We start from the raw sequence: 23,544 nt of genomic DNA, 5'->3' as shown, positions 1-23,544 counted from the left end.
TACATTTCCATAAGTTAAGGTGTCGCTGTTTTTATAACTTTCAAAATCTAAATCAACAGTAGATGTGATATAAAGCAAGTTTGCAATATACATTCATTATTTTATTTATTAGTTGTTGTTATCATACTGTAAAACAAAGTGAAACTTACCAGAAATCCGGGTCCAGTCTCCTGAAGGCAGCTATATAACAGCTATACTTACCAGAAATCCAGGTCCAGTCTCCTGAACGCAGCTATATAACAGCTATACTTACCAGAAATCCAGGTCCAGTCTCCTGAAGGCAGATTTTCTGACTTGTGCTGGTTGAAAAAACAGAACACAGGAATTCCAGCCAGTACAGAGTCACGGCTCAATGTGTCCATCAGTCACATGACTGGCTTCTCTCTGTGAGCGCTCAGATGGCCTGGGATACACAGGACTTCCTGTTTTCTGCCTCTCTGGAAAAAAAAAAAAAAAAACTGTCAGAACAGAGGAAATATTTTTCATGATAACTAAAAAAAAAATAAAAAAATAATGAGTGTCAATTGCAACCTTGCTTTAGATTTTGAAAGTTATAACAACAGTGACCCTTTAATCTCCAAATCTATTATATTATAATTTGCCAGCAGGACAGCTATGGAAAAACTATACAGACCAGGCCCAGACTGACAATCTGGCGCACAGGGCAAATACCCAGTGGGCCACCCACATTGCCAGTCTGTGGGAGCTGCCCAGGCTGCAAAATTAAATGTTGTGTTACTAATAACTAACAGGCAGCCCCATCGTGGCCCAACGTTGTGGCACTGCTTAGTCAGCTGCTGAGGGCCGCCGCCGGACTGAGGGGGCCACAGCTGCTGCCAGACACTTGTCAGTGACCAATGTTAGTGCACTACCCACACATTATTGCATTGACTGACTACAGACCATACTTGTTGTTGCTTTGGGGGCCAAGTAAATGGGGAACAAGTTGGCGTTTCCTGACCAGAATTGGCCCAATTCTCCCTTCCCCGAAGAGGTTGCATGGAATTCCATTTTTTTCCATTCACCATCATTTTCAGCCCTTCCATACATAATCCGATCCTTGTAACCATCACATTTTATCCACTCTTTGTCTACAGATGCAGGATGCCATGGGACATGAGCTTCCCTGGGTATACTTCGTCAGCTTGGTTATATTTGGGTCATTCTTCGTCCTGAACCTTGTCTTGGGTGTGTTAAGCGGGTAAGTCCGTTCTACTGATGGCTTCAGAAGGATTCGAGATACATTGGAAACAAGAATATACATATTAGGCTAGGTTCACATCTGCCTCACAGATTCCATTCAGTGCAGAACGGTCTGTTGCACAATAGACACCAATGGATCCCATTAACTTTAATGGGATCCATTGGTGTCGGTTTATTTAGCACGATTGGACTGGACAACAAAATACTACTTGCTGTGTCTAACTATAGTTACTATATTTGGACCATTAGTTCATTACCTGCATACATTTTTTGGTAGTATAACGACATATACTGGTGGCACACAACCCAAACGTGATGTGAATGGGGCCCAACCTGGAGATAAGACTTCATGTCCTTAGGATGTGTGTGATAGGCAGCTCAGCTCCTTTCACTGAAAGGGGCTTTGCCACCATGGACACTTATCCCTTATCCACAGGATAGGAGATAAATGTCTGATCATAAGGGCTCCAACTGTTGGGACCCCCTTGATATCAGGAACAGGGACTCCCTTAAGCTCCTGGAGCAGAAGTGTGCAAACTCTTTGGTGTCTTTGTGGCTGCTAAAGTTGAATGCAGCGGCGGTCATGTATGCACACTGTTTCTCCATTCAGACACAAGATTTGGGAGTCTCCTTCTCAAGATTTGGGACCCTCGGTGATCAGACACTTATCCAGTATACTGTGGATAGGTGTCCACGGTGGCAAAATCCCTTGAAGTAGAGTTCAGCTTCAATACCAGATACAATCCATGGCCAGGTGTGGTGCCGTTTGTAGAAAAAAGCAGCCATGATGGTCTAACCCAGATGCTGGTGATAAAAATACACACAGTATATCGTTTTTTTGCCCGGAGTGTTCCTTTAAGACTCGATCGCACTTGGTGATGACAGTTCAGAAGGATTATATTACCCAAATTATACAAGGCTGGACCTGATAAGAGGAAGCCTCTTCTGACTTTCTTTGGAATCATGTGAATGTTTATTAGGGTGTGCAGACAAGACGGAGGCTTTATAAGGATATAGAAGACATCTGGCGCCAAACGTTACGAGGAGTTAAGAGTTTATATGGGAAATGGCTGCGGTGTGGATAGAAGGAACCATTCTTCTTTATCATGTCTTCTGCCGAGGAGCACGTAACAGATGTCTAAAGGGGAAACCTCAAAAGTGCGGCGAGGAAAATGTTGATTTTTCCCATCTTAAATCCTGTCCTGTGATGGGTTCAGCGGTGGTCTGGGTGGTCTGACCCTGCATTGGACACCATTGTGATAAGGCTCTTTACAAGGTGTTGTTCCTGCACAAATACACATTATGGACCCAGTTCTTGTAGACAACTTGTCTTTTATTGCTTCTCATAAGGAGAGGCACATATGCTGGGTGGTCACACAGTAAATAAGGAACAGCTTCCTGCACATATAATTGTCTCATGTGGTTACCCTTCAGCCTCAGGAGCTGCGCTCTTAGCTACAGACCCAATGGACATTGTCCTCCTCTAGGGTTATGTGCATTAGTCAGTATATGGCTCCCGGCCAAAAGGCTCATAGTCTTAGTATACAGGTCACTGCAAGGAAACCACCTTCTATAAATCTCAGCACCCTGACTATTACACACACAATGAGTTGTCTTAAAGGGGTTGTCCCACCAACACTGCGGATAGGTAATAAGTGTGTGACCACTAGGGGGCACCAACATGTGGACACACACTGATCTTGAGAGCAATGCGCCTGAAGTTCCTGCTGAATGGAGTAGTGTTACTGTGTGATATCTAATGGAACTTCTAGAGGTAGCCGTGTACATAGCACCAGACTATGACCCCCAATCCCTTAGACAATGAATGGAGAGTCAGTGCAGATGTGACTGCTGCTCAGTTCAGGAGGGAGACTCAGGAAACCTTGTTCTCATTCCCACCTCTATGAATAGGGAATAAGTATTGGGGGGACAACCTCTTTATTACGCTTTCACCCAATACACTCTATGCATTCAGGGAATGGGAACCTTAGATTATAGATTTTAGGGATTAAATGGGCTCTGTCTATACCAATAGATCATTTTAAATCTTTGCAATTTACTTCATTTATTTTTTTTATCTGTTTTCTATATGAAATACAATGCTATACATTTGGCCACTAGGTGTCTCACTTTGTTTAAAACTGCAGTCCAGGCTCTGTCACTAAGGCCATTTAGTCTTTAGTAACAGAAAATAAAAGACCAAATGCAGGAAGTGATGTCAGGTATCTCTCTGCTCTGCACAGACTGGCCCAGTGACCATGAATACTAATCGGCCAGCAGCCGTACTCACCCTGTACACACACCCCTGTGCACTGTCGTCCATGTTAAGATGTATATGGTACAATACTGGATTTACTGGATTGAGCTCAATGAACTTGTACAAAAATCTATGGTACTTTTTTCAGCAATCCCCAACATTTGCTAAAATGACCCACTAGCCAGGTAATGGGAGGATATGAATAGGTTCAACCTGTATACACTCAGTGTGACATCACAATAGAGCAGAGTGGTTACATAGAGCGTCTCTCTGTCGAGGACCCCATATGTCTATGCATGAAATGGCTGGTCACTGATCTGTATGGGAGCTATGTAATGCTTTATTTCTCCTGCGGACATATTACCGCTCCATTTAGTATAGAGCATTAGTAGACTCCATTATTGTGTCCTGGATTTGTTTGTTTCTCACTTCTCTCCTATTCTGTCCCATCTCAGAGAGTTCTCAAAGGAAAGAGAGAAAGCCAAAGCCAGGGGAGACTTCCAGAAACTGAGGGAGAAGCAGCAAATGGAGGAAGATCTGAAAGGATATCTAGACTGGATCACACAGGCTGAAGATATCGAACCAGAAAGGGAAGAGAGAGACGAAAGACACAACCGTGAGTAGCCATGTGCATTGACAGTAGGGATGCTACTGTCAATGTGTCTGGATTACAGGGTTACAGGGGGTTGTTTTAGGTATACATCAACTGTCCTATAGCTATTGGTGAAAAGTAGAAAAGTTGTGGTTGTCCGTAAGTTTTCTTGCCAAGACAATGTATTTTTATCTACTGGCCAAGCAAATAAATGGCCATCCATCCATGTAGTAAACGGATGGACATGGTCCAAAAGAGTGGGAGCCACTGATGCTTAGCAGTTCTGCACTCATATAATGGGGGCCAGAGTTCCAGAGAACATGAGGCAAAAGAGGTGCCTAAGACTGGGTTCACACCTTGAAGGTTGGTATTCTAAATCCCATTTTACATGGGCCGATTATTGACCAGGAATGTTGCAAGGAACGCTCCTTTGGCCGATAATCGTCCTGTGCAAAAGTGACATCGATCAGCCGGGGACGGGGAGACCGCCTGGTCGTTGGCTGATTGCATCTTTTGTACTGTGGCAAAATAGCTCACTATCTGCTACACAGATGTGTCTCCTTGTGTAGACTGGGGATGTGCAGACGATAGGAGAAATTTAAATGACCACACAAACGAGACAGTGATCATTTGTGCAGCCCGGCAGCTCAATTCATTGTGCCTTCTAAAGAAGTGCAAACAAGAGCCAATCTTGCTGGATCACGCTCTACTGGCCCATATCAGGGTATATAATAGGTCACAGGCTATGTTCTAATGGAGAAAATAGTGCCAGTAAGTTACTGAACACCATACAGGGGATCTGCCAACACCATTCTTTCTCATTGGTCTTTTCCAGTGTCTCAGCAGAAGGAACAATGGTAGTGTGAACCCAGCCTTAAGGCCCCTATACATCTTCAATAACTGGGGGCCGAACTATTGTCCGGCCTTCAGTTATGTCTCTTACCGTACACAGTAACGGACGGCCTGAAGGCTTTGGTAACTTTAAATCTTGGGATACCCCTTTAAGTCCATTTTTATCATTGAAAACTCTTTTATGAGCCACGTTCTTCTTGTTCTAGACGATGTCTTCTCCGGAGTCCTGGAGTCCTTCTGTTCTGTTTGTCCTCTTCACACGTGTATTGTTTCCTCTCAGTCACGTCACTATGCATCTCTTGTGGGCCATATCTATTTGTCTGTCGTGTGCAATGTCCGTCTGTCTCTTACATACAGGCGTCTCTCTGGCCGACTTGACAGGAAGGAGGAAGGGGAAACTTCAATGGTTAATGCATCCTAACCATTCCTCAGAAACCCACAGTAACTCTCTGGCTTGTGTACTCAGTGACTTGTGACTAGTCCCCCATACTGTACCTCACGGACTGCGGCGTAACCTTCCACAGTCCTGTTCCCTTATCGATGTCATGTGGTCCTGTCTTGTGCAGTGCTGTGGTTTGGTGAATAGATTATAACTAGATGTTATTTTATAGATTATAATATATATTCTGGGGAACATTGTAGAGCAAGTGATGTGATTGGTTGGGTTGGGCTGTGATCATTATATCCTGGAGATATAGGATACCTGGCTGGGGATGAGGGACATTTTCCTCTGGGATCTGCACATTTCCCATCTATACAGATGTAATGTAGGTGAAGACAATACACCATGCTAAAGGGCTGGATCCTGGCAGGACTGCTGCCCATGGTGCTCATTTTTGCCTATTACTATACCTGCTGTGTCATCTGTTTCATCCCAGCTCTGTTGCATGCATACATTTCATTACTGCATCTGGGTCATGTGACCTCTGATCAGCCACCATCCTCTCCCTGGCCTCAATCCCATGATGCTTTAGAACATTATCACATGGCCAGCTAGAGTCAATACCATCTGTGTCTGCTGGGAGGGCAGTGTAATAATGCTAATCTCTATATATCTTTAAAGAAGAGACTATAAGTATACAGGCACGGAGGCTGAATTGTCATCACATCCATCATACCTGTGTGACAGGAGCTGTATTATAATCATGAGTAACTGTGAGGGTAGTTTCTTTCTCCTCCGCCTGGAAAGTATATGTGGAACAGTCCATGCAGCTTCATCATACAGAAGGGACTGCTGGCTGAGATGTTGACTGAAAGAAACACATGTAATTTCCAGAGGGTCACCTTGAGATCACATGATGTAAATTAATTAAAAGGGAATTTTATTAGAAAGGGATATCTATATGAGATAACACTAGCTGAAATATATATATATATATATATATATATATATATATATATATATATATATATATATAATTACTTTATGAAGCACCCTTAATTCCAGAGTGCTAAATATATATATATATATATATATATACTAGCTGACTAGCTGCATAGTGAATAATATAAAAAACATACAGAAGTGCCTCTTTAAGGAGCCTATTACCCTGACGACATAAGCAATCTCTTTACTGTCTACCAAACATCCCCTATTGCTACAAATGAGGATTTTTTTTAACCTACTTAAAGATGGAATTAGCCAAAGAATAAGCGTTTGCTGGTCTGTCAACTGATTGCTGATCCTATTACACAATAATCGCTCCTGTACTGTAACCCAGAGCTGTAATCACATTCTGCCGGTTTCTATTAGAAACAGTTAACAGATTCACAGCACAGGTACATAAGACTACAGGGCCCGCACCGGTACATAAGTCTAGAGGTGCCCACACTGATTCTTCCTGAGCCTGCCTTATCCCACCATGAACAAAAGGATATGCATATATAGATGATTATATATAATGCAGACAGCATATGTATATGACCATAGATGAAGGGAGGGCCCAAGCCAAATCTTTGCATTGGGAACTGTGAACCTTTAGCTAGCCCCTGCTTATACCCATGATGCCTTGTGCTGTCATATCTACACGTATTTGGCAATCAGATTCACATTTCCATTGAACATGGCTGTGACGTCTTCTATGTACATGTATACGTTAATATGTACGTATCCCCTTGTGACTTGGTGAAGAAAATAATGTTGTCACCAGAAATCAATGTTGGTTGTGGATAGAGAGCAGGTAATGGATGTAAAGAATACCTCCTATGTATACAATGTTTATTGTGGCTGTTTGTGCCTCCTTCTGCAGCCAGCCTTCCTGCCAGCGAGACCACATCCCTCAATACAGAGAATATAGACGATGAACATACAAACTGCTGCTCCCTGTGCATGTAAGTTGTGATCTATTGGTAAACGCTGTTCCTATCAGCCTCTTATACTCAAACACTATTGGCTCAGCCGAGCGTGCATGAGTTCTCAATGGGGAGTGGAATGTAAGCCGATGCTAGACTCTTCTTATCATCTGTAAGAATAAATGGATTGAGTTTGTGGAAATCCAGTTTGCTGATCAGTGATCTAGGAATCTAGGGATCAGTAATCTACGCATATAGGTATCAGTAGCCCAGGCATCTAGGGATCAGTAGTCTAGGCATCTAGGGATCAGTAGTTTAGGCATCTAGGGATCAGTAGGCCAGGCATCTAGGGATCAGTTGTCCAGGCATTTAAAAATCAGTGGTCTAGGCATCTAGGGATCAGTAGCGGAGGCATCTAGGAATCAGTGGTCTAGGCATCTAGGAATCAGTGGTCCAGACATCTAGGGATCAGTAGCACAGACATCCAAGGATCAGTAGTCCAGGTATCTAGGGATCAGTGGTCCAGGCATCTAGGAATCAGTAGTCCAGGCATCTAGAAACCAGTGGTCTAGGCATCAAGGGATCAGTAGCCCAGGCATCTATGAATCAGTGGTCTAGGCATCAGTGGTCCATGCATCTAGGGATCAGCAGTCCAGGCATCTAGGGATCAGTGGTCCAGGCATCTAGGGATCAGTGGTCCAGGCATCTAGGGATCAGTAGTCCAGGCATCTAGGGATCAGTGGTCCAGGCATCTAGGGATCAGTGGTCCAGGCATCTAGGAATCAGTAGTCCAGGCATCTAGAAACCAGTGGTCTAGGCATCAAGGGATCAGTGGTCCAGGCATCTAGGGATCAGTTGTACAGGCATCTAGGAATCAGTGGTCCAGGCATCTATAAACCAGTGGTCCAGGCATCTAGGGATCAATGGTCCAGGCATCTAGGGATCAGTGGTCCAGGCATCTAGGGATCAGTGGTCCAGGCATCTAGGAATCAGTGGTATAGGCATCTAGGGATTAGTGGTTCAGGCATCTAGGGGTCAATAGTCTAGGCATCTAGGGATCAGGCCTACAGACCTGTGTAGTAAAATTAATGTTATGTCATGGTATAAAATATTCTGAGGCCCCTTTCTCAGGGTCAGGGCTATTCATCAGGATATTGGCAAAAAAAATTAGGAAATTGGCCAAAGTTAACTAGTAGACTACCTTTGGTGTGCTAGTCTGAGTACGCTACAGTATGTCAGTATAACTTTTTGCCAGTATTCCCATATATACTATGAGAATGGGGCTTTAAGTGTATTTATAACCAGTTCACTTCCTGCTTCTGTTTTGCACTCAGTCTTTTATTTTTATTTTTTTCTTCTGCAGGAGCAAGTTGGGTCAGACGGGATGCTGGTAAGCCGTTCAGTTACCATTACATCCTTGTTTACACATTGCAGTTTTGATGCAGCTTTTATATATGTAATGTGTATATATAAATAAATAAATCCTATTGTTAGACAATGCTGATGGATAATAGATGCTATATATGTTTTGTTTGGTACTTTAAATGCCCCTGTACACACAATGATATCTACATTGTATCACTCAGCTTTTATTAACCCATGTATCGTCTCTAATAGTCGAAAGCTGAGACGATGGAACAGAGCTTTCCGGAGGAAATGTCGTCAGGCGGTAAAATCTGTCACTTTCTATTGGATGGTCCTGATCTTGGTTTTTCTGAACACATTGACCATAGCATCGGAGCACTACCGGCAACCCGAATGGCTGACTCAAATACAAGGTAGGAGGACTCTCTCAGTTTAAACATGTCAGAAGGAAGGGGGTAGGGGTTACACACAAGTTTCAAGTATGGTAAGAAAAGAGAGCATGCATAGAGGATAGCTCAAACAGGCTGTGGACAGGGAGGAGAGCAAGTACAAGGCAGTTTGCAGGTGAGAATCATATAGGCTGGGTACAGGTGTAGGGAGAAGATAAAGCTCAGCAAACCATAAAAGCCGTAGAGGGCAACGTAAGCAAAGACCTATAGGGAAATATTAAGTAAATACTAAAAAAAAAAAAAAACATTTTCAGTGGTGTTCACACTTCACTCACTGCCCAACATCTATGGCCGCTTATGTTTTCTAGGCTATGCGAATAAGGTTCTGCTGTCTCTCTTCACTCTGGAAATGCTCCTGAAACTGTACAGTCTGGGCTTCCATGCCTACTTTGTGTCTTTCTTCAATCGATTCGACTGCTTTGTGGTGTGCGGTGGCATCCTGGAGACCGTTCTGGTTGAGTTCCATATCATGTCCCCCCTGGGAATCTCTGTATTACGCTGTGTGCGGCTCCTGAGGATCTTCAAGGTGACAAGGTCAGCAGGACGAGGTGTGCAGTCACACAAGGTTGAGTGTCTGTGTGTACTGGAGGTGTATCTACAGCTAGAAGGCAGGAGAACACTCACATGTGAGTGGCACTACAGGGTGGGCACCTTAGGGTGCTTTTTCTTAAAAGATTTTTTTCCATCAGTCGAGGTCATAAACATTTTCTTGTGACCACCACATCTACTACCCCTATCTCACTGCAGGAGGTGGTCTATAAAATATTACAATGGGGACTGTCTCCTGCAGCGAGATGGGAAAGGCAGGAAGCCAGGGGGAAAGAACTTAGCCAAGCACTTCTCCCACTTCTACCTAGTGATCTGTGGGGGGTCTAAACACGCAGACGCCAAACAATCAAATTTATGACATGTCAATAGTTTTTTTAAAGTGACAGTGCCCATGGAGGCCAAACACAAGATATGTACCTGCAGACCATCGTTATATCTAGTTAAAGGTGTCCGTACACACTGGATTACCATCAGCCTAGCCAGATGATTTTAGAGACCAGCCCACCAACTAATGTCACGGAAGGAAGAAGCAAGCTTCTCGAGAACACTTGCATTGATGTGGGGGAAGGGTGTTTTTAGTTGGAATATCTGTTGGCTGACAGGTCAAGGTTATTGTCCACCGTAAATGTGGTGAGATCTTCGGTCTGTAGGGATCATACACTTTACAAAAGCCTTACAAAATTGATCTTCAGAATAGGCAATCAATATTGGGAGTCCGACTTCCAATATAGTGTTCAACTGAACAGGACATTTTTCCATGGTCCCCAAACATTGGATGTGCTGGGAGCTAAAGTGGAAGTGCTTGTTGGCTAAACCCCCCCCCATGCTTATGACTCCTTAAAGTAACCCTGCCATGATGAACAAGCAGTTAGACCATGTTATAGAGCAGGAAAAGCTGAGCAGATTAATATATAGCTCTGTAGAAAAACACTCATGTATACTCGTGTATTTTAATCATCAAATCTCTTCTCATTCTGGTTTTAGGCGTCCAGTGGGTGGTCCTATTCAGTGAGTGACACCGCCCACTGGACTCTAAAGATTCCAACACCAGTTTTAATCACTTTAGTGCATCTTTTCCTACAACCCTATGTATCATTCTGCTCAGCTCCTCCTGCTCTATAACACGATGCTAGGAGATTAGACAGCATTTTTTATTGTGTCAGGTTCTCTTTAAACTAATCGGCCATCTACTGTGTGCAAGGGCTTCCAACATCTGTCGAGAGAAGGATAGGAACATTCAGTGTCACTATACATGATCCTTTTGTTCCTAGAGGAGATAAGCCACCAGAAGAGCCAATGGTTTATTCCCTTTTCCCTATCCAGCTCACATGCACGCTCAGTCAAGCCAAGCATCCATGTGTATGAGTGGGGTAGGATGAGATGGCTGTTGGCTGGATAGTGATGGCCACTCTTAGAATAGGTGTTCAGCTCATTATAATCCATTCATTATAATGGAGTAGCTATGCCCAGTTGGGTCCTCCAGAGGAAATGATCCTGGGGGCCCACCAATAAAAAACCAGTGAGAAACGACATGTCAGTCAGTGATAGTGCAGGTTCCAAAGCTGGGGGCCCACCGGAGGATTCTCCGGTCCTCCGGTGGGCCAGTCCGACACTAGCTTTGCCTATTCACCTATCTATCAGAAAGAGCAGGGGTCTTCTCAGGATCGGTGGTGTGGCCTTCCTTATCAGCTGTGCTATTGATAAGCCATAAGCGTCTATTCTGATAAAAATCTCAGTATATTAGTATTCCTTTTATCTAACATGTTTAACATTGCCATACAAAATCATAGTATAAGATCCGACATGTGTGAATGATTCACTGAAGACGCTGAGCTCATCCAGATACACAGCGCACCCGCCGCCTTCCCTAAATAGCAGCTTTCACAGGTTTCAATGTGCGATGTCTGTCTGTAGAGAACGGCGGGTGCTGCACTGTACATCCGGCCACTTTCATCCTCACATCCTTTCTCTAGTCCCTTTGTAGGGATCACACGGGGGTATGGCTCTATGACTATGAAAGCCTTATGCTGTACAATGGCGCAGCTCTAAAATTGTGTTACCCAGAAATCCTGCTGACATCTGGTTAACAAAGATTTATTTGTAGAGACGTGAATGATATTGCCGGCGACCCTTTATGAGGTTTGATCATGTCCGCCAGCTTCTCTTTGGGACTGTTCTCATTTCTTGATCTTTTTATAATTGGTAGAATGGCAATAATGGACCAGCTCTTATACTCCAAAGGAGATGTAGGCGACGGCAAGGAGTCTATGGAGCATAGTCCCTGGTTATATCTGTCTATGAGAAAGAATATCTAGTTGGCGTATGTGCTGTAATGATTTCCATATTGCCGTCCTCTATCTGACCAAGATACCAGTAGGAAGGGTAACGCTTGTGCTCCTAGGCCGGCTGACGGGTGTGTTATTATTTACATTGTGTGTATGGAAACGTTTATCCAGTATGGTAGGTATAAGAAGACGACACCCAAGTAGTGACAAGAAGGAGGCTGTAGAGGGCGCTGAGGAATATACAGCAATGTTCTCTAGCACCCTCTGCAGCCTTCCCCTTGTCTTTGTGATAGTGTCCTTCTCTTTATACCCACAGTAAGGTAATATTTACATACACAAAATGTACGTATGAATACACAAGATTCAGTATAGAAAACATGGACAGAGGTGGCAGCAGAGAGCACTGTGTCAGACTGGAAAGAATACACAACTTCCTGGACACACAGCAGCTGATAAGTACTGGAAGACTGGAGAATTTTAAATAGAAGTAAATTACAGATCTATATAACTGACACCAGTTAGTTTAAAGATTTGGTTTAACTCTCACATGACTTAAAGGGGAAGTCTGGGCAAAATAATTTTAAGATATGTTATTGGCCAACAAAATTTATGAAAATTACTAATAGACACTTATTATAGGAAACGCATCTATAGTGCATTTTCTCTGCACTTACTACAGCATGGTGTGTTCAGGTCTCTGTAAAGTTGGTCAAGTTACGTCACATAACCTGCCGACACCTGCTGCTCCAGACTGTCCCACCACAGCAGCAGGTGTTGGCAGTTTATATGACGTGCCCTCACCAACTTAACAGAGTTATATACCTCATTATACCTCTTATATATTGGTCATAGATAATTTGTGCCTTAGGGTGCCTTCACACCTAGTGACTTGCAGCATAAATTACGCTGCGAGTCGGCTAGGTCCTGGCAGATCACTTTCACTACATACACGCAGCGGTCTGAACGACAGCTGCGTGTATGTAATTCTGCTGGCCCCTTAACCCCTTCAGCTGCCGCCCAGCTCCCACGCCGCTGTATACATTACCTCTCCTCGCTGCACGGGTCCCGCCGTACTGCTCTACCGCCCGGCCAATCAGTGGCTGTGGCAGGGCAACACACTGATTGGCCGGGCGGGAGAGGAGTAAGCCGGGACCGTGCAGCGAGGACTGGTAATGTATATAGAGCGGGAGCGGAGCAGGAGCCGGGCGGCAGCTGAAGGGGTTAAGGGGCCGGCAGAATAACATACACGCAGCGGTCGTTCAGACCGCTGCGTGTATGTAGTGAAAGTGATCTGCCGGAACCTATCCGACTCGCAGCGTAATTTACGCTGCGAGTCGCTAGGTGTGAAGGCACCCTTAGAAATATTAGTATTGTGGAGGATATATATTACTAAAATGGCTTGTATTACTACCCTATGGTGATACTGATGTTACGCTACAATAGAAAACATAATACTGTCATTTAATATGGCTCCTCCATCTCTTCCCCTATACAACCAGACACTGGGCATCGCTGAGTAACCTAGTTGCTTCACTGCTCAACTCCATGAAATCCATTGCTTCTTTACTGCTGCTCCTCTTCCTCTTCATCATCATCTTTTCTTTGCTTGGGATGCAACTTTTCGGTGGAAAGTTCAACTTTGATGAGACCCAGACCAAAAGGAGCACCTTTGACACCTTCCCACAGGCCTTGCTCACTGTATTCCAGGTAAGGCCCGTGGAGCTTCTATTCTTCAACATATGATATGGTAAATACATGTTTACACATATGATATGGTATATACGCATCTACACATATGATATGGTATATACTGTATACATCTACACATATGATATGGCATATACACATCTACACATATGATATGGTATATACACGTCTGCACATATGATATGGCTTGTACATGTCTACACATAATATATTGTATATATATGTCTACACATATGATATGGTATATACACGTCTACACAGAATAGATGGTATATACATGTCTACACATGATATATGGTATATATATATATATATATATATATATGTCTACACATATGATATGGCATATACGTGTCTACACATAATATATTGTATATACATGTCTACACATATGATATGGTATATACGGCCACACATACAGTATGATATGGTATATACATGTCTACACACAATAGATGGTATATACCTCTACACATATATGGTATATATATGTCTACACATAACATATGGTACCTAAACGTCTACACATATGATATGGCATATACACGTCTACACATATGATATGGTATATACATGTGTACACATATGATATTGTATGTACATGTCTACACACAATAGATGGTATATACATGTCTACACATAATATGTGGTATATGCATGTCTACACATAATATATGGTATAAATACGTCTACACATATGATATGGTATATACACATCTTCACAAAATATATGGTATATACATGTCTACACACAATAGATGGTATATACCTCTACACATATATGGTATATATATGTCTACACATAACATATGGTACCTAAACGTCTACACATATGATATGGCATATACACGTCTACACATATGATATGGTATATACATGTGTACACATATGATATTGTATGTACATGTCTACACACAATAGATGGTATATACATGTCTACACATAATATGTGGTATATGCATGTCTACACATAATATATGGTATAAATACGTCTACACATATGATATGGTATATACACATCTTCACAAAATATATGGTATATACATGTCTACACCCGGTGTATGGTAAATGTATGTCTACACACAATATATGGTATATACACGTCTACACACAATATATGGTATATACATGTCTACACATATGATATGGTGGCTAAAAGTATAGTTTGACACCTGATCCATCTGACAGTCCATTGGCCATAACCCGTCTTCATCACTTTTTCATTTAGATCCTGACTGGTGAAGACTGGAACGCAGTGATGTATGATGGGATCATGGCATATGGGGGCCCATTCTTTCCCGGAATGCTGGTCTGCGTGTACTTTATCATCCTCTTCATATGTGGAAATTGTATCCTATAATATCTTAATTTATAGCCACACTTGTATGGAATGGATGTAAAGAGACGGGAGTCCGTTATTCTGTGGGTACTGATGGTGAGGTGTACACTGTATGTCCTGCTGCTGGGTACAGAGTACTGGCCCAGTAAATGTAGAGTGGGTAACCAGTAATGTATACAACATACCATGCATCCGGCTTACCCCCCGAGGCTTTATACACTATTGTAGGGGCAGGGGATTACTATACAGTAGCTGCAATGTCTGGTGTAGTATATAGCACCCCACATTTCTACTTCTTGGATATTGGATGCTGTAGAGGAGTATTTTTTTTTCGTTACTACATAGCATTGTCTATATCATGGTTTATTCCAGACAATCCCAATACTTACTGATGCTCTGGTGTATTTCTTGTGGATCATATAGATAGGTCCTTGACTGCTCTGCACAGATATCTTACTGAACGTCTTCTTGGCTATCGCTGTGGACAATCTGGCTGATGGAGACAACATTAACAGCAAAGATAAGAAGTGAGGATCATGTCAAAACTGTCGCCCTTCAGAAAGATTTGGGCCTTTTTAAAATGAATTGTAGTCATGACCTACAAGGGAACATGTCATGTTAAAATGCAAGATATAGAGCCAGAGAAGCTGAGCAGATTGGTATATAGTATTGTGAAAAAATGTTATAATCTATTTGTATAAATTCCTGCTCATTCCAGGCCTTGGAGTCCTGTGGGTGGTCCTAATCAGTAATGGACAGCTTTCCTTGTACATGTATATATAATAACCGACTAGGACCGCCTCCTGTGTTCCCCTTATTTGTAATTCTCAAAAAAAACAAAAATTCAATATTATATCCAACCCCAGCCCTCAAATCCTTAACAAAGCTCTTGCTATGCTGGATCCATACACTTTACCTTAGCTACACTGTCCCTCCCTGCTCCTGTTTCTCTCTAGCACTAAATAGCCATACCAGATGCCATCCCCCCATCCAGAGATAGACAGCAACGGGTACAGCATCCAGTAAAGCTGTTTACATACACTCAGCAATGGGAAAGTACAGACACAGCTCTTCTATTCTTTGGGGGATAAATAAAAAAAATAATGTTTTTTTAAATAAAGTTATATTATAAAGTTAAAGAGAAACTTTAACCTGCAGACACGTCCCTATAGGGTAGGAGGAGCTGAGAATGCAGGTACGTTTCTTACCTTCACCCTCGGTGTGCCCCTTACAACTAACAATGTTAGAAGGGGAGGGCCAGGCCAGCCATGGTTGACCGGGGCATGAGGGCAGTAGCTCCGCCCCCAGTGCGCTGAAATACCTAATTAGCATATTGCATAAACTGCTAATCTCACGAAAACAGCGCTGAGGATGAAGGTAAGAGATTTACCCTTATCCTCATCGCCCCTTGCGCTTTATGGGCATATCACCAGGTTAGATGCTTCTAACTATAGTTTCCTTTAAATTAAGAAAATGATTCCTGTTAAGCTGTATAGTATGTGTATTAGAGGGGGGTCAGGAGAAATAGTCAGGCGGAACATGACCTCTATTTCTGTTTACTTTCAGAGGAGGCAAGAAGTCGGGGAAGAAGGAAGATAACTCATCTAAGGTAAGGCATTACATTATCCTATATAGCATTCGCCATACACAGTAAGAAAACCATCTCGTCCACAGTGTATTGCTGCTTAGTACCATTTACTTGCATGAAGCTGTGCTGCAATACCAGGCACAGCATCTGGGCATGGGTGGCGCACATGTATTTTTCTAGTCTCTAGCTTTCTGTTGTCCTCACATATGTTCATCCTGCAGGCTCCAAATGAGGAGGAACACGAGGAAGAAGAGGGAAGTGAAGAGTGTAAGTAGACATCGCTGTCTTGCATTCGTGATTACAATTTGTCATTTGTCTATAAAATGTCTCTTTGTGCCCCCAGCAGCTGAAGAAGAAGAAGAAGATGAAGAGGGAAGTCTACCGGATTCTCACCTGGATAAACTTGCAGAATTTGCTCCAAAGGAGAAAGTTCTTCCGATACCAGAGGGAAGTGCCTTCTTCATCCTGAGCAACACCAACCTGTGAGAGGCTTCACCATACTCTTGTCCATCTAGTTCTGTGTGTGTGGTTTACACTGATCGCCTATAGATGGTGGGACCGTAGTTTGGGGTGGGGAGAACCTGATTGGCTGATTTGGGAGATTACAACCACATCTTCAGTATCTGGTTTTAGCACATTGACTCCTGAGAGTGATGTATGGAGGACTGAGTGTCTGGGTTTGCTAGGGACAATGGATATAAAAAAAACAGGGCTTCTGAAACTCTATATTGAGGCATGCCCCAGTTCATGATGCCTACTATAGGATTTAACAAAACAGTCCCATCTCTCTGGCACATGGATTATGACCAATTGCCCAATGCAGTAAGACAATCCTCTGTGCACATTGGCAAAAGAGCAGAAATTTACAGGTTAACTTTCTTCTTCAAGCAGACGACATGGGAGAAGGAAGGGAGAGTCAGTGTCTACGTTTGGTGCATTGGCTGTTGCTGGAAGTTCAGTGGCTACTAAGGTTCCATGACGGGAATTGGGGGCTAAGTGGTTGATATTAGAGTTCTATGGCTTATACTGAAGGCTCAGTGACTGATACTAGAGGTCTATGGCTTATACTGAAGGCTCAGTGACTGATACTAGAGGTCTATGGCTTATACTGAAGGCTCAGTGACTGATACTAGAGGTCTATGGCTTAAACTGAAGGCTCAGTGACTGATACTAGAGGTCTATGGCTGGCACTAGAAGCTTTGTGCCTGGGATTATAAGTCTATGGCTGGTACTGGAGGTTAAGTGACTGGTGCCAGAGGTCTAAGGTTTGTACTGGAGGCTCAGTGACTGGGACTAAAAGTCTATGGCTGGTACTGGAGGTTCAGTGACTGGTACCAGAGGTCCAAGGTTTGTACTGGAGGCTCAGTGACTGGGACTAAAAGTCTATGGCTGGTACTGGAGGCTCAGCATCTAGTATTATAAGTCTATGGCTGGTACTGGAGGCTCAGTTACTGGTACCAGAAGTCTGTTTCTGGTTGATGCTGGAGGTTTGTGGCTGGGACTGGAGGCCTACTGGCTGACACTGGAGGTCTATGGGTGGTACCAGAGGCTTAGTGGCTGGTCCTAAAGGTCTATGGCTGGTACTGGAGGTTCAGTGGCTGGTATGAGAAGTCCAGGGCTTGTCTTGGAGGCTCAGTGGCTCGTACGAGAGGTCTATGATTGGTACTGGAGGTTCTCTGGCAGGTACAGGAGAATTGTTGGTTGGTATCAGAGGCCTGTGGCTGGTACTAGAGGTTTACAGATGGTAATGGAGCCTCAGTGGCTAATACTAGAGACCTATGGGGGATAATGGAGCCTCAGCAGCTAATATAAGAGGTCTATGGGATATAATGGAGTCTCAGTGATTGTACTAGACATTCTGTAGCCGGTATTGGGTGGTTATATTCTACTTGTTCCTCTTTTGGCATGAGTGTAGACCTAATATTGAGGTCCACCTGTCAATATGGTCCATAACCTCCTATAATGCTGTATCACAGTCTAATCTCTATTTTTATTAGGACAATATACAATATTAGATATTACATTTCCTCTTTTTTTCCTTGGGTTCCCATTCTTCCATACCGTCCCAGGCTCAGAGTTGGTTGTCATCGATTGATTCACCACCATATTTTCACCAATCTCATCCTGGTCTTCATCATCCTAAGCAGCATCTCCCTGGCAGCAGAAGATCCGATACGTGCCCACTCTTTCCGTAATCATGTGAGTACTATGGAGATGTATGACAATATAAAGGTCCCCGTGTGTCATTACTGATGGATTGTTGCTTTTGCAGATTTTGGGTTATTTCGACTACGCTTTCACCTCCATCTTCACAGTGGAGATCCTTCTGAAGGTAGGAACATCTTATTCCTTGTGTAACTCCATGTGGTCATCTGTAGATTTACAAAACACAGCAATCACTGGGCTCAGGGAGATCAGCAAAAAAATCCAATGGAGTACTCAAGAGTCTCCATTGATACATTGCCCCCTATAAAATTTGAATATGCAAGAAAGGGGTCCATGGAGACTCGATTGCGAGTCTTGAAACATGGAAATAGCCAGATATCCCTCCAGGGAGGGAAACCCGTTGCCTTGTCATGTCGCAATATTTGCCACCCAGGGGCCACCCTGGTATTTCCCTATTTCTGTCCCAATACTTGCAACCAAGTGGGACTTAAGGGGCTACGTATCAGGGTGGTTTGGTTATCTCCCCACTGGGAGGCACCCCTAGGCAATGGGTTTCCCTTGAGGGATATCTGGCTGTTCCCGTGTTTTGAGACTCACAGCTGAGGCTCCACTGACCCCTTTCTTGCATGATCTGTAGATTTATGTGGGCCCTTGAGTGACAGACAGCTCTGTTGCCAGTGTCCATGTGAGTTCTCCTATGAGTCGTGTCACGTGCCCGCTCTCCTCACCCCTTGTGTCTCCTCCAGATGACAGCATACGGTGCCTTCCTGCACAAAGGCTCTTTCTGCAGAAACTGGTTCAACCTCCTGGATCTGCTTGTTGTTAGCGTGTCTCTCATCTCCTTTGGGATCCAGTGAGTCGGGAACACTTCTTTCTTTCTTCCCTCATTCATTCTCCTGGGGACAGAATAGAACACGAGTGAAAAAGGCCACAGAACAGACGTGTCATTTTTAGGTCTCGGTTAAAGGGGAAATCCAATCATAATGATTTGAGGGTCCTCACAATACAAGTCAGTGGTGGTCTGAGATACCTCGCTCCATCTTCTCTGATCATCTGTCAAATCAGATCTTTGCTAATTTGAATTTTTCCAGTGGGGCTTAGAGAGGGAAAAAGGCATAACTGGGAATGAAAGTATTATAGAATATATTAAGGTTAGCTGCCAGGACCCCCAGGGCATTGCTCTTAGGGTCCCCATACATGTTAAAAAAAAGTTGGCCAACCTCCCTGATTTCGTCAGAACTGACCAATGATAAATGTGTATGGTGATCTCCTTACCTCAGATGATATCAGGGAAGAGAAGGATCCGGCATGTTGGATTTTAGCTGCCTGGTCCTTTTTTTCTCGGAGACATAAGCCACTGCAAGAGCAGTTTGACAGCAGCTTAGGGTCCTATTAGACTAAGCGATTTTTCACTTTTTTATTGATTAATGATTGCAAACAAGCGCTTTTGGGAAAGACCTGAAATTATTCATCAGTTTTGATCGTTTGTATAAAAACATTTGTAAGTACAAACAAACAATGTGTACATATACCAAAAAATTTGCGGTTGATTTTATGGCCAGCTCAAAAGATGCAATCAACGACATACGAACACATTTTTGTTGGTCGTCTGCTGGTTGCCTGCATACACATGGAAAGTTTTTGCTTAGATTTGAACGCTATGACAATTTTTTGTACGGTAAGCTTTCCATGTAACTTCCCATCTCTTCAGATCATATGAACGCTCACCCAGAGCCAGGACATGGTATATTGGTGCCCTAAGCAGATGAGGCAGATGGTACCACTCGCCTGCCCCTATAGAACGTCAGAATCTGATCCCCACCAATGGCATCACTTGGTTGTACAAAGATATATGTTCAGTCCCCTATGTTCAAGCTTTTACCCTTATGTTTTCTGCAGCTCAAGTGCCATCTCTGTGGTAAAGATCCTCCGTGTCCTACGAGTGCTGCGTCCGCTAAGAGCCATCAACCGAGCCAAGGGGCTAAAGGTAAAACCCTCTATATTGATAGGATAAACCTTCACTCTGGTTGGTGGGGAAGTCTGATCTCTAGAAGAAAGGACTGAGTCGGTGGTTCTATGACAATTTAGTCCTGTAGACCCTTTAATGTTTTCCCTCCACAGTGGCGCCATTGGGTCAGACCCCTACAGATTGATTTATAGGATGGATAACCCCATATGTCAGATGTTGGGTGGTCGGTGACTGTAGCCTGTTCACACTGCTCATGAATGCCACCTTTGCTTTCTCAGCATGTCGTCCAGTGTGTGTTTGTTGCCATCCGCACCATCGGTAACATTATGATAGTCACCACTCTTCTCCAGTTCATGTTCGCCTGCATTGGGGTTCAGCTCTTTAAGGTAAAGGAAATATACATCAATCTATTTGTATATATCATATCTATATCTATGATGGGCCCATCTCTCTTCAATATTAGCAAATAAAGATGGCAGAAGGGTCCCAAGGATCACACATCATACTGTCCTACGTCCATATGTAGTTTTACATTTGCTGCTTTTACTTTATAATATTTTTTAGAATTTAGTGGTTTTATGTTTTTATTGTTGTTTATGTTTTCTTTCATGTCGTCCCCCCATGTATTAGCACTATCTTCTCGACAACTTTTCTTCATTACTTGACTTTTTGTTGCTATTGCCACCTCTTCTCTTTCACTTTATAGGGGAAGTTCTACAGCTGCACTGATGAAGCTAAACATATGCCAGAGGACTGCAAGTAAGTGCCCTGTCAACAGTACCAGCATACTTGTGTTATAGTACCTATACACATGGGATAGCTGTCTCCCTCGATCCCTCCATACACATGAATGGTCATCTCTGTGTTCTGAATGAAGAGAGGAGCGCTGCCAGACTCCTAAGGTGGTGGCTTATCCCTCCAAGAACATAAGGAAGATTAAATCTTACATGCGTGATCCTTCTCTTCCCCTGAGCATCCTCTGCAGAGGGAAGAATCGCAAGGCCTTCATTGTGTAACATGCTGCACTATTCCAACCAGCAAAAAAAAGAAGCCTGAATAAGCCATAATAATTCAATGGATGTAAAAAGAATCATGACAAATCATGACATCATGGATTCCATGTAATATGATCATAAAGGTCCCCAGTTCTGAGCTGCTGCTTTCTTCTGAAAACATATAAATCCGTGTATGAGCTATTCTCTTCATCTCCGACCTGACACCTTCTCTCCTACCAAGACGCCAGCTCGTTTAAACAGTGTCCCTAGCCATCTGTCTCTGCACTAAAGGATGCCAAGAAGGTTAATCTGAGGTCAATTTGCTGGTAATGTTACTGTAATTAATGCCTCCCGGCATTACAGAGTGCAGAGACTGCCGACCAGGGATGCTGTTTAAAGTCCTCTCGGAAGGGAGGGGGAGGAGGGGGAGATGGAGAGAAAAGCTCACACACAGTTTTCTGTGTCTTCAGCAGAAAGCAGCAAGTCAAAACTGGGGGAAGGAGACTTAAAGAAATAATAAAAAGTAACAAGGGGGGTTGATTCAACAAGCATTTTACCTAACCAGATAACCCCTTTAAATAATATCCCTTTATCAGTAGTTCTTATATACTATATAGAGATGCAGATACCTTAAAATATGGATACATGCTTACACATTGTTCTCATCTATAGTGTCACCTAACTGCTATAACTACTGTTCTTACCCCAGGGGCACATTCATTGTATACAAGGACGGGGATGTCACCCACCCTATGGTGCGAGAGAGAATCTGGCACAACAGCGACTTCAACTTTGACAATGTCCTGTCTGGAATGATGGCTCTTTTCACTGTGTCTACCTTCGAGGGCTGGCCAGCGTAAGTCAATGATCTAAGGACTTCATAGCAGAGACTGAAATAGGCCTCCTATAATGGCGTCTGATTTTTGCTTACTCAACCATTGGACTTATCTTGTCTTCTTCTTCTTCCTTCAGGTTATTGTATAAAGCAATCGACGCCAACGGGGAAAACGTTGGACCGATTTACAATTACCGCGTGGAGATTTCCATCTTTTTCATCGTCTACATCATCATTATCGCTTTCTTCATGATGAATATTTTCGTGGGTTTTGTCATCATAACCTTTCGGGCTCAGGGTGAGCAGGAATACAAGAACTGTGAGCTGGACAAGAACCAGGTAATCGAGAAGCACAGGACCATCCTTCATTTTCCTGATACTTTCTACGCATTTTCTAAATAGAGATGACCAAATCTCGAGCACACATAGGTCCACCTGAACCTGAGTTTCATTACAGAAGTTGGATGCTGCCCTAGGGAGTTTTGGAAAACATGAATATAGCCTATAGCTTATGGCTGCATCCATATTTTCCAGGCAACCTTAGGGCTATATACAACTGCAGCCACCGGTAATCATATGACACATGCTCAGGTTTGGATTGACCCAAGTGTCCTCGAGATTCTGCAGGTTGCTTTTGGCTTCTTGAGCACTTCGGGAGGCCATTAGGAGGCCAGAGGAGGTCAGGACACCTTTAAAGGGGTTGTCCAGCGAAACTCTTTTTCTTTCAAATCAACTGGTGTCAGAAAGTTATATAGATTTTTTAATTTACTTCTATTAAAAAATCTCAAGTCTTCCCATATGTATTAGCTGCTTTATGTCATGCAGGAAATGTTGTTTTTTTTCCAGTCTGACACAGCGCTCTCTGCTGACACCTCTGTCCGAGACAGGAACTGTCCAGAGCAGGAGAGGTTTTCTATGGGGATTCATAGAAAACAGAGACAGAGTTCCTGTCTCGGCCAGAGATGTCAGCAGAGAGCAGTGTCAGACTGAAAATAAAACAACATTTCCTGTAGGACATACAGCAGCTGATAAGTATGGGAAGTCTTGAGATTTTTTAATAGAAGTAAATTACAAATCTATATAACTTTCTGACACCTGTTG

At 43.2% G+C, this 23,544-nt stretch overlaps 1 protein-coding gene across 6 annotated transcripts in view; it reads left to right on the top strand.

Annotated features, from left to right (window-relative positions):
- CACNA1F (calcium voltage-gated channel subunit alpha1 F) overlaps positions 1-23,544 on the top strand; it is a 100,011-nt gene that overhangs the window by 41,360 nt on the left and 35,107 nt on the right. For 4 of the 6 annotated variants that reach the window (XM_069986334.1, XM_069986336.1, XM_069986337.1 and 1 more), the window contains 20 exons: positions 1,098-1,201; positions 3,916-4,076; positions 7,154-7,235; positions 8,560-8,586; positions 8,814-8,974; positions 9,319-9,544; positions 13,344-13,551; positions 14,780-14,900; positions 15,339-15,417; positions 16,457-16,499; positions 16,700-16,745; positions 16,822-16,960; positions 18,548-18,677; positions 18,751-18,810; positions 19,391-19,497; positions 20,544-20,631; positions 20,892-20,999; positions 21,320-21,372; positions 22,318-22,464; positions 22,581-22,782. In XM_069986334.1, coding sequence (XP_069842435.1) covers positions 1,098-1,201; positions 3,916-4,076; positions 7,154-7,235; positions 8,560-8,586; positions 8,814-8,974; positions 9,319-9,544; positions 13,344-13,551; positions 14,780-14,900; positions 15,339-15,417; positions 16,457-16,499; positions 16,700-16,745; positions 16,822-16,960; positions 18,548-18,677; positions 18,751-18,810; positions 19,391-19,497; positions 20,544-20,631; positions 20,892-20,999; positions 21,320-21,372; positions 22,318-22,464; positions 22,581-22,782 — 2,292 coding nt within the window. The remainder of the gene's footprint in view (positions 1-1,097; positions 1,202-3,915; positions 4,077-7,153; positions 7,236-8,559; positions 8,587-8,813; positions 8,975-9,318; positions 9,545-13,343; positions 13,552-14,779; positions 14,901-15,338; positions 15,418-16,456; positions 16,500-16,699; positions 16,746-16,821; positions 16,961-18,547; positions 18,678-18,750; positions 18,811-19,390; positions 19,498-20,543; positions 20,632-20,891; positions 21,000-21,319; positions 21,373-22,317; positions 22,465-22,580; positions 22,783-23,544) is intronic. The other 2 variants (XM_069986338.1, XM_069986339.1) reach the window with 2 other exon arrangements.

This window comes from Dendropsophus ebraccatus, chromosome 10, assembly GCF_027789765.1.
Source record: "Dendropsophus ebraccatus isolate aDenEbr1 chromosome 10, aDenEbr1.pat, whole genome shotgun sequence".
Lineage (NCBI taxonomy): Eukaryota > Metazoa > Chordata > Amphibia > Anura > Hylidae > Dendropsophus > Dendropsophus ebraccatus.
Note: the sequence above shows the minus strand (reverse complement) of the source record. Positions and strands in the feature narration are given on the sequence as shown.